The 18,350-nt window shown below is 35.3% G+C and overlaps 2 protein-coding genes across 2 annotated transcripts in view; one reads left to right on the plus strand and one right to left on the minus strand.

Moving 5' to 3' along the window:
- The window catches only part of Lrt (Leucine-rich tendon-specific protein), a 68,562-nt gene that overhangs the window by 35,142 nt on the left and 15,070 nt on the right, over positions 1–18,350 (plus strand). The gene's annotated exons all lie outside the window — the stretch shown is intronic.
- LOC136416224 (lysozyme-like) lies at positions 1,559–10,740 on the minus strand. Its single transcript, XM_066401304.1, has 6 exons — positions 10,558–10,740; positions 10,395–10,501; positions 7,556–7,815; positions 3,419–3,507; positions 2,332–2,395; positions 1,559–2,133 (listed from the first exon to the last, which is right to left on the minus strand). The coding sequence occupies exons 3-6, from the start codon at positions 7,692–7,694 to the stop codon at positions 2,003–2,005; spliced, it is 423 nt and encodes a 140-aa protein (XP_066257401.1). The 5' UTR covers positions 7,695–7,815; positions 10,395–10,501; positions 10,558–10,740; the 3' UTR covers positions 1,559–2,002.

Here is an 18,350-nt window from a genome sequence, read left to right on the forward strand (position 1 = left end):
AAACCAGATGTCTTTAGAAGATTTTCTCCGAGAGAAAAAAGAAACACCAAGGAAATGTATAGAATTAACGAAAATAATTCAACATTCACTTAAAATGAAAGATCAGTTGAAGTAGTGCTAATTTATTTCAAGCATCTTCTTACCTTAAATGTGCAATACGAGCATTCGCTCAACATGAGAATTTGATATTCTCTAGTCAATGAGACGATTACTTGATGCTTTATTTCAATGCCGTATTTACTTAATAGAAATGTGGGCAAAACTAAACGGAGAAATTGACTTTCTCGATTCAAGAAAATAAATCATCTTGCGTAACTCAAGAATATTCAATACGATACGATAAAATGTAATTCAAGAGTTTGCTTTTATACACGCTGGTAAAGTTTGCCAGTAGGTTGGTTCAGTGGCCCTAGGAAACAATGATTAGCATAAAACATTATTCAGCCTACAGTATGTCCCCGGATGGGGTTGCCAAGAGGAGAAAGTCTTATTTTTCATTTTCCGAGAAAAATGCATTTTTTATGAAAGCTTTTGCTTAAAAAAATCAAAAGTTTCTGTATATTTACATTTCAAAATGTAGCGCATAAAAATTGACTAAGAAACTCTTAATTACTGGCTCCGCATTGGATGTAAAAGAAACTAAGATAGCTCGAGATGAAGATGACGCTGCGATTCTTATTGTAATGGATTCGGTTCAACAATTAAAAATTCATCCCTTCAAGCCAATTTTTAATCACGTTTCCGAACCCGGAGATCAAGCAAAAAGTTTGGATTTCTGCTTGTGGATGAGCGCTCAAATCACGGATAATCAATACTTTATATACAGGGTGTCAATTTGAAAACTTTCCACCTTCATTACCTCGAAAGGGGATAGATTTTTTTTTAAATCGCCGATTTTTGTTATCAGGGGGAACAATTTTTATGTACAATTCCCTGTGCCTGTTTCAACCCTCTACCCCCCAGAGCCACCCTAACAAATATCTTAAACGGTAAAGGGGGTTAAGTGATACATCATTTTAAAGAGTTTTTTTTTATACATTTTGATACTTCATATATTACATTTGACTCTTACGCTGTCAAGTTAGGCGTCTTTGATCATTCTAAATTGATTTTTGTGTATGTGAAATTTGTTTTTATAGTTTCCTCTTTTTTATTGAATTATTATAATAAAAGCTCAGGAAACAGAAGTCTTGATTAAAGTCGTCGTGAATATGAAAATGGGACTTTGAAAAATTTGCAATTAAATAAATCTATTTTTCGATATGAAAATTGAAGCGATGAGAACGGATTCAACAGTTTTAGAACACGCAAAAACTTTTATGAAGAATACATTTTTCGCGTAAAACAAAAATTAAGAAACTTTTTCCTCTTGACAACCGAATTCGGAGACATACTGTATATCTAAATTTTACCTCGCTTTATGGGTTCTCCTCATGCAAGCAACCCAGATAATATATAATCCAGTGTAGACTATTTAATTACAAAAACTTAAAATATGTTTTTTCCAGGTATGTCTACACATCTTGAGATTTATTGAAGCAGTGCAGACCATTCTTCCCACTATTTAGAATTTACTGCGAATACATCCATGCAGGTTTGATAAGATACAATAAGTATACAAGGTAATTCGGTTATATTCGACTTAAGTAACTAACTAATTATCATATTTTTATTAATATTCAATAGAACGTACTATAACAATCCATTATGCGCATCCAAACCTCTACAAAAATGAGATTTATAATAAGTACGGGTACTACCAAGAAATAAAAATAAACTAAGATTGTTAATATCACAATTCTAGAACCATCAAAGGGCGTATAAAGTGTCTATATCATGAAGAAATAGCAATGCACCTACTCGTTTTTTTTTTATTAAGCATTTTCCAACTAAGTTTTCTGCCACATTTTGATTCTATGATTTTTTTTATGATTCCAGAATGGTGAGTTTAATAATTTCAATTTTTCTTAAGTTCTAAAATCATATGAATGACAGACAGACACTAACAAGGCGGGAAGGGTAGCTTCCGCCCATAACAGCTCCTCATCCATCCTTCCCAGGCTCGGAATCCGAGTTCTCTTTGGACCTTTTTGGCACACACTGAGTCGTCTCGGATATTTTCATCGATAAGAGCTAAAAAATAAAAAAATCTAGGAACAAAAAATCTCTAATATGAAAACCAATTATTGTGTTGAACCATCGACATATTCGATGTCCTTATTGTTCAGTTTAATTTTCATTTAAAGTCCAAGATCGTCAATACCATCCTTTATGTTGAATACTTGGTATGTTGTTTGTACTGGGTTAATTTAGTTCCTTAGAGGTACTTACTTTCGCAGTTTATTTGACATTTTCCTCCATTTGATCCCCATTTGCACCACTCCTTGTCGTTTATCTGCAATGCACAATTTCTATTATTTAGAAACCCCAGTTTTATTTTTTATAAAATGAAGGATTTTTCGAAATAAAATAGAAAGGGGGATTTTATTGTTTCAATATTTAGGAACAGTTATTCTTGTGTTACGCTCTAGATACCTCTTTTTTAACTTAATGCCAACCCCTCCCTCCCGCGAAACAAAAAGTGCGATAAAACTGTAATACTAAATACTGAGTGCGGTAAAAGTTGCCTTTCCGCACTGAGTGCGGCAACGTTTCTTTTTCAGCACTGAGACGATTAAAATCAATTTTCAGTACTAATTTAAAAAACTGCTCTAGACTAAACCAGTCTTAATTTTAATCCATAAGAGAAGACGCTCTGCGACTTTGCTTTTGCCACTCCAAGATATGGCTAATCTGTGACTGGAATCCTCGACAATCAAACTTCAGCAATTATCATATTTCTGCCTCAATTGGCGTTGTTGAAATTCACTTCCTCAGGGATTCACCCAGTTTCATTTCAGAGACGATTCCTGTCTTGGAACTGATTTCGTTCGATAAGAGTTCCTCTTATCCAAGACAGGTCTTTCGACAAGATTCTATTCTACACTTCCTAATACGTAATTACTTGAATGAACTTCGATTGGTATTATACAGGGTGTTTCGGAACTATGGGGTCAATTTCTAGGGATTGTTCAGTGCAACAATAGAAGACATCTGAATGTAAGAACCCCTGTCTGTAAATGTCTCCTTAAAGTGCTACGGCCTTGTGATGCTTTAAGACGGATATGTGCAAAAACGTGTTTTATCGAGTTTTAGTACGTTTTATTTTAATTTGTCTGTACAAAATAACACTACAATCATAAGGTCATGACACCTTAAGGAGACATTTGAGGACACGGGTTCTTGTACTTAGATGTCTTCTATTGTCGCACTGAACAATCTCTAGAAGGTTGATCCCATAGTTCTGAAACACTCTGTATTGCGGATTTTCGATTGCCAAAGAAAATACTGATAAACCTACAATGAGGTTTATACTTACCTGAAATAGCCCTAACGACTTAGTCCTATCAGCCTTTTCAGTTACTTTTGCGGTGTTCTTTCCACTCTCGCTTTCAATCAAACAAACCCCTAAAAGATATCGGTTTCTTGTTTATCTGCTATGTTATTTAATTACAGTAAAAGGGTCGAATTTAACCCGAAATTATTAAAGTGCTGCCAACTTTAACATCAGGCTAGATCAATAGGAAGGGTGAAATGGAGATAGGGCATTGGTCAGTTTTTGGTTTCTATGAACACTAGCTTGATATCAAAGTTAACGGCTTATTTGGCTCTTAAGGCTGCAATAATCCATGTGGCCATGGTAGATGTGCAGAAAAAATTCAAAGTCATTCCACATATTAATAATATTGATAATTGAACTGATAGAGTCGTAAAAATTATCCTAAAACTAGGCGTAATTTATTTTGAATTTTCAGCTTTATAGGTAAATGCAATATGATAATTCCCGGGTTGTTCTTGCTGCATACAGGAATACGAAAAATCGTGGCCTTTTGCCTTCATGTGCAAATCACACGCGCCCGTGGAAACACAACGAGTATCACCCAGACCGCTCAGTTCGATAAAAGTTCGGTCAAATCTCTGGTTTTCAGGTTAGCGATCCGCTTGCGGTGGGAATCTGTCTCCTTTCTTTTCTGTTAACTCCAAGAAATGAAAATGTTACAGGATGGAGCTGCATAGCAAGTATTCCATAGATAGTCATGTGAATGTAGATTTGTGGAATATAGCTAATTAGAAAAAATGCGATTAAATTTCGGGAATTTGTCCCCTATCTTTGGCTTAATATAATGTACAGAAATTCCTAAGGTGTAAGAAAGATAGTTGTTGAGTGGTAGAATTGCGAGGAATCTAAGCTTCCCATATGAAGAAAAATCGCGTTTAAAAAGGTTCTCTTCGAGGATTTTTATTAAAAAATTATTAAAGCTGCCCAAGGTACTGAAACTGGTATAACTCACATCATCAAAGAATTATTTATGATAACACCAAAATTTACAAGGTGTTTTATTTAAATAAAGCTAGCTGTTGGGTGGAAGAAATGCGAAGAATTTAAACTGTTCACTTGCAGCAAAATTTTTTTATCGTTGAGGATTTATGACTTTAAAACTATTAGAGATAGATAAAAAGATTCTCTGAAGTGAATTTGGAAAGCCAATGTGTTATTTTCACCTCATACAGGCGAGTTTCACAGCATGATCCCCCGATCAAGGCATACACCACTAGATCTTTCTGCAATTCTCTGTGAAGATTCAACATATAGCTTAAATCCGATGATATATGTAGCAATTTTACAATTTTTTTGCGGATGATATGTTTGAAATCGTACATTTTCAAGATAAAAAAAATTACCCCTTCAGCCCCATATCAAGGGATGCAACAGTACATCAGCCGGTAGCTCTTCGTGACGTACGTTGTAATGAAATAATGCGACTCGCCAGTTAACAATCCATTCGACTATACACATTTTCTGGATTTAGAAACCGTTTTCACCCCTTTATCCTCAAATTTCATTTAGTGCATGACTTGTTTGCAATTAACACATTTGCGAGAATTAGAATCTGTTTTCTCTCTTACATCTCTCAATTCAGACAGACATCAGTATTGTTCCGGTAGCTTTCAATGGTCCCTACAATACACTAAAGTTTAACTAGGATAGTATGTGCTGTTATTCTGCAAAAATAATTTCCTCGTGCGGATCATAGATGCGGATTTTCTAGATTTAGAGACCATTTTCACCCCTTCATCCATCGATCAGGGCATACATCGCTACATCTCCTGGTAGGTTTCCGTGGAGGTTCTAACATTCTAAAGTTTATATTTGATAGTATTTGTAGTTACTTTGCAATGACAATCACAATTTGTTGTTCAGAAAATATCACTCGGATTTGCGATATCGTGATTTGAATTTTAGAACACTGGACTTATTGTAAATGACAAAACGACTGAGAAAGCTGTAAAAAGACTTCAGACCCTGACGGACAACACAATGACATTGTTCTGTAAATGGAGACTAGCGCCAAATTCCGCCAAAAACCGACTTCTAATCTAAAATCACGAAATTAAAGCGGGATCTCCAACATTAATAGCAAAGGATCACACAAAAACAAAAAGTGACGCAAAATATGTACAGGGTTGTTTCGTATAATTAGGCATCCCCACTACTTTTATTATAAATAAAAAGAAACACTTTAAATGTAAAAGTTGTAGAGTTCATCTTAAATTGCCAGATGTTACGGAAGAAAATAGAGAAATATTGCAAAGTTAAAAAAGGACACAAAGTCAGTAAGTTTATAAGAGAAAACCCTGTATATTTTATAAAAATTTAATAGATCTTTATTTTCTGATTTCAAAAATATATAATATGTTGACATTTGGTTTAGCTGTTTTCGCGATATTTGCATTTAAAAGTCGGGATTGTGTCGTTTCTCCAAATCGCAGGTGCCATGAATAAACAAATGAAACGAACGTCATTAGTAATTGTTATTTATTCAGCTCTCACATTTTCTTTATTCCGTTCGTAAAATGGGCCATATAGAAGAAGAAAAGTTAAAAATGATTCGCCTGTATCGCAAAAACAGCAATAAAGTTGCTCAAGCGCAAGCGGAGTATCAACGCATTCGTCCCCACATGCCAGTTCCTGCTGGGTCCACTTTTTGCTTCTTATGTTTTTATTTTATGGATGGAATGAAGAAAATATGACAGTTGAATAAATAACAGTTACTAATGACGTTCGGTCCATTTTGTTTATTCATGGCAACTGCGATTTGGAAAAACAATATAATCCCAGTTTTTGAAGTGCAAATATCGCGAAAACGGCTAAACCAAAAGTCAACATGTTATATATTTTTGAAATCAGAAAATAAAGGCCTATTCAATTTTTATAAAATATATAGGATTTTCCATTACAAATTTACCAACTTTATGTCTCATTTTAACTTCGCAATATTTATCTAGTGTGTTCCGTAACATTTTCTGTCGATTTAAAATGAACTCTACAACTTTTATATTTAAATTTTTTCTTTTTTTATGTAATAAAAGAGCTAGGCACTGTCTAAATATGCAGACCAACCCTGCGCATAGACGTAACAAGCAAAATGTGAGAAAAGAAATTACTAAGAGGACAAAACATTTTCGATCGCTGGCGTATCACGATAAAGAAGTCAGGGCAAAAAATGCAACAAAAATGCAAGTCCGTCTGCAGGCCATTCTTGAAGTGCGGGCACATGCTGGAGGCAGAGGCAACGAAGAAAACTGAACAATATATACAAAAACAAAACAAATTGCATTAAGACTGATTACAAAGATAAGACGCCCAACCAATTATACCATATACGAAAACACACATGACAAGAATAATTGGCAAAATTGAAATAAGATATTCGGACAAAATGGAAAAACAATCGTCACAACCGGACCATTCGGAACGCTGTTTGCCATATAAGACAAACAAGGCAATCCCGCTTCCTTTCCCCTTGTACCACTCTATGCAGCAATTCCAAACGTATTTTTCTCTTTTCTTTTCTTTTTCATTTCGTTAGCGATTATTTATGTACAGATGTATTTGTCACGGAGGCAGAAAGACCGAATGGTCGATAGGTGCAATGCAAGTCCACATTCAAATAGAAATAATTAATTCCGTTAACCATATTACTGACCACTTCATTAAGGAACAAAAGGCCGAGTACAGAGTCGAATAATAATTAGTTGTGTTATGAAACCTTGAATCATATCACATGTGAATTTCCCAGAAATATCCTTGTGTAATAACGAAATTATTTTAAAATAAATTATCGTTTTTCGATGGAATTGCAGTTGCTTCAACTTAACCTTCATATTGTGATAATATTCGGGCTTCGTGTGTGCACTAGGAAGAGCAAATAGTCTCGTTATTAATGGGCTAAAGATAGTTAAATTTCAGCAAGAATGATAAGGTTGTTTACTCGCACCGCTCTTTTTTGAGAATTTTAAAGGCCAGTTTTCCAATAGATTTTTTCCTAGCTACTTTATGGGTCACCACTTCATTTCGGCGCTGCGGCGATTCGAAATATGCATTTAAGAAAAACCCGAAACGCAATTATCAAACACCCGAATCAGACGTAACAAGTCTCAAAAGTAAACTTACAATTCCCGACATAACTCCTCTCAAATCCATTATTCAAGAGCTCCTTTGTAAGGCCGCATTTGGTGAACACTTTGGCGTCCGCATCGTATACGAGGAGCAGGACGAGCACGATCGTCGCAAAAAACTCAACTTTCTTCATGTCCTCGCGGTCCTAATTAAATATAACAACTCCAAAAGTGAAGTTAGTTAACCGTCGGTTAGTGCACTTTCGAGAGCTTCCTGCGAATACGCGATGAGTGTTGCAGGACCGTCGATATGCTCTGTAAAAGGAAGTTGAATACGTTATTATCGAGGATGATGGACTCGATTATATTTGAATGTATTTGGGTAATTTTGTGGTAATTGCATATATGGGATTTTTCAATAAATGCTCCAACCTCAGGTTAAGTATGTCATCAGTTACTGAAGAGAGGGACTTCACCGGGATGGTAAACGATGGTTGGTGATGCCTTACATTTAGACAGCTGCTGGTGAATTTACGCTTTCAAATAAAGTCTTTTTGAGCACGCGACTTTGATTACAACCAGCGTTTTGGCGAAGAAAAATATGTTGTAGAAAAGTTAAAATTCCCGAGAAAAAATTACTGAAGGAGCTTATAACCGCATCCAAGTGAGACTTAAAAAAAAGTATTTCTGCGCATCGGCTCGGAAAAATATTTTGCTTTCGCGCGGATATGTTCAATTCCGGAAGACTTAAAATTTCTTTTAGCGTGGATAAAAGATTGGGGAAACTTTGAGTTTTATGAAAAGGCATTATTGCAACGAGATGTTTCCAATCAGAAACCTTGAGCGTGAACGTTCCTTTGGCTGAGCAAAACTTCTTCTAGAGATATCAAATTGTCTTAAACTTGTAATTTCATCGGAAACTTGAACTGGCCTCCCTTCTCGAATGGCAAAAATGGATGCACTTTTGAGAGCAATTGTTTCAGCATATTAACTGCGAATAAAAATGCTGAAAATAGAAACGTAATTTTCAAGTCCTGTTCTATGTTGTTCGTTATGGTCTTGTATCGCCTGAAAAGGCAATACAAGATTTAAACGTGTATTTTATACATTTGGATCGGATTATTCATTCTTCTTTTTAATTTTTTGGAAATAACGCCCAATTTACCAGCGGGGGTAATTGAGGAGGTGGAATTGCACACTATTCTCAATTAAAAGTAATTGAGAATAACATTCGCCCTGTACCAAGAGTTCGGGCGAACACTGTTGTTAACGTTTTGGTGACAAATTTGTTATCATCTCAACTGCATCGTAAAATTAGCGACTAAAAAATAAATTGAATGTTAGAACAGGTTTTAGAACACGAAACACACTATGTGCGAAACATAGGCAAAATTGTAAAAAGAGACACGAAAATATCATATACAAAATTCTTTGCGAATATGAGAAATTTTATATTGGCGAAGCCTTTACATGTTTAAAAAGATAATTCAAAACTACAAAATTACCTGAAACATATAGAATGTTATAAATTAAATATACCGACATATCATTGGTAATAGTCGCAGAATTCAATAGAACGATGTTTGTGTTGTTACTAAAAAATTATTATTAAAAAAATGAAAAATCAAAGAAAATATATTTACAGGGTGTCCCAGAATGACGGGGTCAACGCTTAACCACATATTCCTTAGTTAAAAATATATTGATTTATAGTGATATATACGAAATTGTCTCCTTCAGCAAACACAACCTCTTAAAGTTTCACTTTTTTTGAAGTTTTGCAGATAGGTCGAAACCGGTTATATAAATTGCAACGAAATTTGGTGTATAATCCTTCTGCTTGCCGCGGTACATTCGACGGGGATTATCATTCTACAACCATCAGGGGTAGTGGTCAATTGTTAGAAGATCGAATGTTAAATACATCAGAATTTTTTTATTCGCTTATGAAGACGGTTAGTGTTTTTTATGAAAGTCCAAGTCTATTACGCAATCTTTTTATTTCATTACAGTGTCAAAAAAGCGTTCTCATAACAAATTATTTTACGGGCTAGAAAACTTAAAATTAATGTTAAAATAAACGTTTATCTTTAAATAATTAACAAAACTAACAGGCCTACAAAAATCTCCCAAAAAGGTCCCCATTTTCAAAATTTTATTTCAACACAAATAACAAAGTTGTTGTCAATTTCCGATACTTTCAGAAGTGCCGCTATTTTGAAAATATTTTCAAATTGATGATCAAATGGTTTTATACAAAATTGTGATTTTCTAGCTTTCGCGGGTCTCGAAATGCGGCACTCAGCTAGAGAGACTGTATAAATCAAAAGTCGGCCGTAGGAAAGATTTACTAGAATTAACGTGCCTAATTATTTTCTAGAGGAATTCTAAAGGAATTTAAATCTGTGAACGCTTATATTTTAACCACAAATCGAATTTGAGCGTATTTGGAACTAATCTATTAGATTGCCCCTTTCAAGGAGATCCTCGGGCGCCCCGGAACAACCTTCATTTCCTACATTACTACTAAATTGAAGGGGTAACATTTCAAACGTTTCCCCGCCAGTTTAAAACTTCTCTAAATACGAAACTTGCTAATTTAAGCATATCTTCGTTATTATTAGTCAAAACTTCCAAGAAATTAAATGAATTATGGCTAGATGCTTCAGATAATGGGAAGTTTTAAAATAAACTCTTGTTAGAAACCTTAAAAGCTTTCGGTTTCCATCCCGAGTTCCCGGTTCTCAAACTACTCTCAGAGGCTGGGAAATATAAGTTTTAATGGTATTAGCTTGCGGTGAAAATAATTTCCAGGTTTTGAGTATTGCAGATATAAAAAAAAAAACTTTTTAATTTCTCCACAAGAACGTCGCGGGTTAAGATGGAACCTTTACCTTTAGCTTTCCTCCAAGAAGTGGCAATTCACGACGCTCTTTGATGCCTCAAGCAATAGAAATCGGCACATGCACGCATCAACCGATTAATTTATTCACTGATTACGCTTCAGGAATGAACTTGATGAAAACATTTGCACAATTCAAGTACACACACACACACCATTATTATGCATGTAATTCACTTAGTTACACCGAGGGACAATAAAAAATGTCGAAACTAAATAAATATTTAGTACTTCAGGTGGCGCGAAATTGATTTAGGTTTAGAGGAGGTCGTAAATGTGTGTATATTGTTTGAGGTACCAACAGTAAATAACATGAACTTTCGTTATACGGATGTGTATGTAAAGCATAGACCTTGACACTTGAATATTATGTGACTGTTTATGATCATGATCAAGATTGTAATAATAGTCGGCGGTTTCAGCCTGATTGGTGTTCCAAGTATTGTTTTGCTTCTAAACTTGTTAGTCCAATAATGGTGCTCAAAAGTGCCTCTCGGGGAGTGGGAAGCAACGTCGGAGTCCGAGGGGTTATTAGAATAAGAGAGGGAGGATCACAGTCGACACAAAATCAAGCGGCAATTTCGCAACAATTCCTTCTAATGTACCGCGCGGCTCTAATTTGGTACCCCCTCGTTGGCTTTTTGGCTAATTACTATTTTTTAGAAGCACAAAATAGTGCAAAAATCTCTTGTGACGATGGTTTATTCTTAAAAATGTTGCTTACGTCACCGGCGGGGCAAAATGGCCGCCTTGTCAAAACTGACGTGTGGGTCAGGTGACGCCTCAAATGAAAGGTCAAAGCTTCACTTAATGACGTAACGCGATTTCAAATAGGTCGATTAGTTTTTGAAAATTAAGAGCTATAAATAGAAAAAAACAAATGTAAAAAAAAACAATATAAATTCAGTTTCGTAGTACATAAACAATAAAAAAACTTGTTTGTTGATAGAAAATTAATTAAATTAAACACCTCGCTCCTGACAAACACATACTCTTGTCAGCAACTTCCTTCGTTACATTGACGAAGGTTTGTGGGTCAATGCATCTGCAAACTTTTTATTTTGCTAAAAAACTATTTTTATTGCACAAAAGAACCAACTTGCAATGGTTAGACTCGCAACTGTTCACAGAAAATTATAAGGAAGAATGATGTAGTTCCAATAGTCAAGGGCGGTTTTAGCTTGTGGTCCTAATGGGCTCCGCTTGTCCATCGCGCCAGGCGATTTTGCACAGAATAATGCAATGGGACAAGATGGAATGAAATGCGGATGACCACAGGATAACGCAGATGGCCCCATGACGATACAGATAATCACATAACTCCCTTTTATAAAAAGAACGAAGACTGATTTGTATTGCATTTTTATTGAATTTTTTTTTATTTATAGCTACTTTTTTCGAAAACTAACCGATTTATTTTAAATCGCATTACGCCATTAAACGTAGCTTTGACCTTTCATTTGAGGCGTCACCTGGCCCATTTGTCAATTTTAAAAAATTCGCCATTTTCTCCTATGGGTGGCGCAAGCAAAATTTCGAAAAATAAAAAAAACGCCAAAATATAGTATTTTTTTGTCCTATTTAAGGCTGCTCTTCTAAAGTCGAAATATTCAAATGTAATACTTTGTATATTATGTTATATTTGAAGAACGTGCAATTTTTTTCGTCGTAGATGAAATGATAAGCTAAATCTACACACACAGTCCACCACACATGTGGTAATCTTTTTTGTCATGTCACTGTTTATAATAAGAACCAGTCTTGTTGTAAGGCCTGAAAACGACTTAATATCTTGAAAAGTATTATAACATACAATTTCAAAAATTTTAGCATACCGCACAAAGTTTTTGAGATAATTATGTTTAAGTTTCTGCATTTTTTGCAATTTATTGGTTTGTAACTCGTGAACGGTTTGAGGTAAAGCAATCCAGTTTACAACTTTTTTTAATCTACTGAATGATATCATTACCGGTCTTTTCAAATTTCTTGAATTTCTCTAACTTTTCAAGCCTGCCACAGGACAATGAAGCCACACTTTTGCATTTGAGAAAGTTTCTCAGTAACGGTTGAAAATAGGTATAGCACATTCTTAATGGAAAATGCCTACTGAAGATCGCTGTTAAGGTCCACCAAAGTATTAATTTTGGGTATAAAAAAAATCGTTCTTTACAGATTAATATCGGACGCAATGAAATACTAACGTTGATTTCGTATACGATATCTTTAAGATATTGAGCCACTTCCGGACTTTTTAGTAACCCTATATGACCCCTTGCGTATCTCATTTCGACATTCTTTGTTCTTCGGGAAGTAAGTATTCGCTCTTTGACCATTTAAGGAGAGCTATCTTGCTCCGCGATCTGTGTTTTGTGTGAAGAATCATACAATATTACCAAATGCCCTATTTGGAATAAAGTGAAAAGTATGTCTTCCGACAAAGAAGATTTCCGCAACGTCTTCCAAAGGAGCGGCTTTTTTATTTGGAGCCAACGGAAATTTGGCGATTTCCAAAAATCTCCTGATTATTTCATTTCAGATTGAAAATGTTCACCACCCTACTTAATGAAAGCATTTTTTTTTTTTGAAGTAAAGATTCAATCCCTAACTTTTCAGAATCAATTACATTCGCGTGAAGTAATGATGAAGCTTCATGATTTTAAAATATTGGGAAATTCATAGGGGGTCATAGAGCATCCAGGAATTTTAGGCGTTTAATGCAAACCCTCCAAAATTAACACACGTTTAATGCTCGATAATACTCGTCCACACTCTGCAAGGATCAACACGAGCGTGTTTGGATGAAATTGGAATTCTTTTGCTATCGTGGCCCCCGGAGAGTCCAGACTTGAACTCAATAGAAAATGCATGTGATATGTTGGCCCGAGGCATTCATGGTAATTATGTTGAGTTTCAATCCATAAGTGACTTGGAACAAGCACTTCGTGACGAATGGAAGCAAATCCTTCAGGAAAAATTTGATGCGATTCGTTGCCGCATGGACGCCATGATTGGAGTTCGTGGAGGCAATAAACGTTACTAAACCTGTTGTTTATTTAGAAAATTTTTACGCGGAAAAATGTGTTTTTTTGTCATCAGATTTATAGATTTTCTTTTTTTTTGTGATGTTGTTCTCTTTTATTCTTTTAATTTCCTTCTTACTCTATGAAAAATTTTAAGTTCCCAATATTCTATTTTATCAAATTTCCAACTAGTAACAAGCGGGTTTCACTCGTCAGATAGAAGAAAATCGACAGGGCATCTTTCATTTCCTGGGAATGTTTGAGTGCTCAAAATCACTCAATTTAAACCATCACCTGAAGATGTGACCCTGCAATTCTTAAAAAAATAATAGATGCCGGGCCTCTGCTAATGTGAGGTTCTGACCAATATGAAGATCTCCTTTATGTTTTGTGTCATTTATATTCGGTATCTGTATGTGCACACTCTGTATCTCCCGTGTTTTTGAAGCCTTAGTTATTTGGCTCGTGTCTACGGCTCTAAGCCGAGCGTTATCTGTGACGAATGGATTTTTTCTACAGCCTAGAAAACGTTTTTATTTTAAAGTAGAGTTGGCATTTTACTCGGAATGGACAACTGTGCTTTACAAGTCTGACACAATAATGATCTCAACGTATTTTTATTCTTGTGAGTGGGTCGTCGCAGCAATTAGCCAAGCTTTAGTAACCAGGCGAACGAGAACATCCATTTTCTTGTTGTTATGTGCAGCTTTGAGAACATGCCTACCAGTTATGTAATCACGTCATATTTGAGCATCTGCCATTGTAATTTATGTTCTCCAGTGATAAAACGAACGCATTATGGTATTGCGCGACCTCAGCCGAGGACTGTAAGGCTGCGCTCCTCCAAAGAGACCAAACCGGCCTTAATCGAGAGAACAATGCACCTCCGGCAAGCATTTCATAATAAAAAGAGCCATTCTTGCCGTCAACAAGTCTCATAAACCAGAGATTTCATCTCTACTGGTTTTAATTTCACCGGCGTGCATGTCCATCTTTGTTTTGATTCGACATTCCGCGGTCTTGCAACTTGCATTACCCACCATTTTCAATCGAATTCCTTTTTTGGACCTCATATAACTTCTGGTTGCCATCTGCGTACTTATCGACGCATTTTTGCCATCGGTATTGTTGGTAAGACCCATGGTAATGATGGGAACTTAATGTACACCTGGAAGCGAACAATTTAAATGGTTTTGGTCGCCCAATACCAGATGAAGCTGCCACATACATGACCGTTGCAACAAGGTGCTGAAGACGCTGATGAGCTTTTGAACTTCGGATCAATCAGCCAAACGAGCTGTCGTGTTTTAATCACATCGTCGTACTGATGAATCTGAGTCTTAAGATAAAAATTATTAATCTTAATTAAGCCGCGCACGCCCACCAGTTTATAAGTGGGTACGTACCTGCTCATAAAACAGCTTTTAAAAACGTATTGCATAATCGCTAATTAGCCGCATATAATCTCTCCCATCATCATATTATACAAGAACTCCTTTTTTGCCAGGTTGTCACTTGTCCTTCTCTTTTAAATCGGAATTTATCATCGGATCATTAAAATATCATCCTTATAAGCTCCTGTGTCTCGTGATAGTATCAGTGTCGGCCGCTATTTGGGCTTACTCTGAGAAAACAAGTCATTATATAGATGATTAGTCTCTATTATGATCGGATATGTTGCTTTAACGCGTGCATAAACAGCCGTGGAAAATGTTAAGTAATTGTAGGCTGAAGTGTTTGTGGCGGAGGCGAAAGAGTAACTGAGAGGTGGAGAAACCAAGATATCGCAGTTTTTTGAGGTGGAGGAGATGTGCTGGTCTGTTCGTTCAATTCCCTCTTTTGAAGGATTTAGGTAACTGATGCCAAATAATACTGAAAAACTGCAAATTAACGCTTAAGAAAATGCTCCGTTTAACCCAAAACAAGATATACCTTGCCGATTCAAATTCGTCCCGAAATAAGATACAGGGTGTCTGAAAATAACGTTGAAATATCTTGGGAGCTGATTCTAGAGATTGAAATAATGAAAAAAATTCATATAAACATACCCCAAAAATTGCTTCTAAAAGAGGCTAGAGCTCCTTAAAGAAGGAACTCTAAAGATGGATTTTTCGCAACATTTTCTGAATATCTAAAATTATCAAATTCGATATACTTTAATCAGTTGAAGTCAGAGCACTTTTTTATGTTAATAATTGCATATGTTAGACAGGGGCGTCGCGTACCGGGGGTCTCCTACGAAAATGTTGCCCTAACTTTTTTGTTTGTGATATTTCTTAAAATTTTAAACCAATTCCTGAATCGCAAATAGTTTTAAGTAAAAAAGGCCCACTTTTTTTATTATTTTAGTCTCTATAATCGCCTCCCAAAATATTTTGATGTTATTTCCAGACACCCCGTGTACAACAGTCTTAACAGATAATTTTAATTGGAGTTTTGAAAGAATTATGAACAAATTAAACTTATTTTTCTTATTAACCTAATTAATAGCATTACTGCCGGTATTTTGAGCATTAGCCAAAACGTTATCAGCGCAATGTAACCATATAGGAAGCCTGCCTTCACGCCCAAGTTTAGCGTCGCTCAATGAGAAATTGAATAATTGTTTCCACCTCTAATCGTTATAATTTGCTCCATACAACCTTGTAATGTTTTCCAGTTTATCTTTTTCTAATCGATAAAACGCCAATTGCACGCAATCAATCAGCTCTTCAATGCTTTTCAGAGATGATTCATATTGAAGCGATTGAATTGAATTAAAAAAAAATCTAAAAGGTTCAAATCTGGGCTATTGGGCGGTTGAGATATGTTTATAATATTCCAACCATTCCTAGATCCTTTAGACAGAATTTTTTGAGTATCATTATACAAATGTAGTTTGGCATTATTTTGCTGTATATAAATTGTTTTTTTTTGCAGATGTCGGAAACTTAACTTTAATTGCAAGTATAATATTCTTCAAAATCATTGTTTTGCTTTCTGCAGTACTGTTGCTTCAATACTTTTAGTAACTAGACTGTCTTTTAGACAGTTTTTACTGTTTTGTTTTGCTTAATTAAAAAAGAACGGCCAAATTCCCAATTTTCCGTCAAATATTTTTTTCTATGAACATCGTATCGAGGTCTTGCTATTGCAATCATGAACATCACTTTTCTTATGAATCGCTTACTTTTCGAAGTTCTTTCTGGTAATTCTTCATTCAGACTGATATAATAGGAACATTTTTCTTGAGTGAGATAAAACCATTTTTCGTCTATATGAAAAGAGTAAAAAAAGTCTTCGAAATGACCATTGGGTTTAACCATCCAAATGCAATATTCTAAGAGGGTAAGTTTATTTTGATCAGTCAAGAAAGGTGATGAAATACTGCTTCTTCTTAAGCAGGGTCAATAATTCTCGATTTTTGCAGAAATGTATACCTTATTTTAGGACAGAGGAAGTAGTAGTTTTTTTGAGTTGGTGGTCCACTCAGAAAGCAATTGTCAGTCAGCAACTGACAGTCAACAGGCTGTCAATCAGTAACTGACAGTCAACAAGCTGTCTATCAGTAACTGACAGTCAACAAGCTGTCAATCAGCAACTGACTGACAGACAAGTGTTTTTAAACTAAAGTACCAGGTTGACTAACAGTTTCAGTAAAGACAGTAACACCCCCGTAACTAAGAGCCAAACTACGAATCTTCAATTAACATTAACTGCAAGCTAATTTCCATTTGAAATATTAAAATAGAGCTTTGGTATTGGTTCTATTCTTGATTCCTATGAGCACAAGCTTTTAAGTTAAAGTTAACTGCACATCAGTAATTTGGCCCTTACAGATACCCGTCGACTAATGAGTACCTTTTTGACTATAAATTTCTTCACATACAGTTTTACCAGGAACATTGAAGGACTAGCCCAAAAGGAATATCGTTCAAGCAACTGATATTTCATTGCTGATATCTTAAATTAATTAAAACTGAGTAGTATGCTTGGTAACTATCTTTGGGTTTCTGCTTACTTCTAGATTCCGGGGGTTATCTTGCAGTAAGTAATCGACCTTTCTATTTTAAAAGAATAGGAGATCATACTAAGAAATGTTGTGATTTCAATCGGTAGAGGTCAATTTAATATCGAAATTCACTTGAGTCATTCTTACATCAACTCGCAAGAACGGAAACCGGTGATAGAGTAAAAGTGACTCAACTTCCAGAAAGGTGATCTGGTAAAGTGTAGTTGATTCTGCCATACAAAAGAAATGCTCAGGAATGTCGTAGCAATCAGAGATAGAGCCAGAGCGGCGTAGTTCAGGTTGATTCAACTCACTTCCAAATTCTGAAGTTCACGTTTCCATAAAGATACTCCATCAAAGTATCAATCTTGTTGTTTTAGAAAAATGTGAATAAACACTGTACTGAAGAAGGTGATGCAAGATAAAAAGATATGCTGAAAAAGTCTGTGAAAACTTCGATTTCTTGAGTTGATTTCAATCTATTAACGAGATTGGTAATGCTCATTGTTGAATCTTCGCAGTTTCAGGACAACTTTCGGAAAGTTGATCTGGTAAAGCAAATCATAGTTATTTCGATCTTCGAAAAGAAAAGGAAAAAATATTGTCAAAATTTAAAATAGTTTCATAAATCACTGGAAAACTGTAAGATCCTTCTAAAAGCTGAAAAATTCTAATTTTACTGGAAATTCGTATAGAAGAGTTCTCTCAGTAATGTTAGAAAACGTAAGAGATTGATCAAGAAAGCATAAACATACAAACAAAAAATAGTATAAATCTTGAAAAATAAGTATGAGAATCTTCACAAATCGTAAGAAAACTGGTTTTTTAGCGTGCTTAATGAAAATATTCAATTTTCCTTCTCTTGCATTTTCTTAAAAATCAAGAGTTTCGTGGACTTACACAACAATAGCGCTAATAAAAATCTGACCTTTTGATT

The sequence above is a fragment of the Euwallacea similis genome, chromosome 22, assembly GCF_039881205.1.
Source record: "Euwallacea similis isolate ESF13 chromosome 22, ESF131.1, whole genome shotgun sequence".
Classification (NCBI taxonomy): domain Eukaryota; kingdom Metazoa; phylum Arthropoda; class Insecta; order Coleoptera; family Curculionidae; genus Euwallacea; species Euwallacea similis.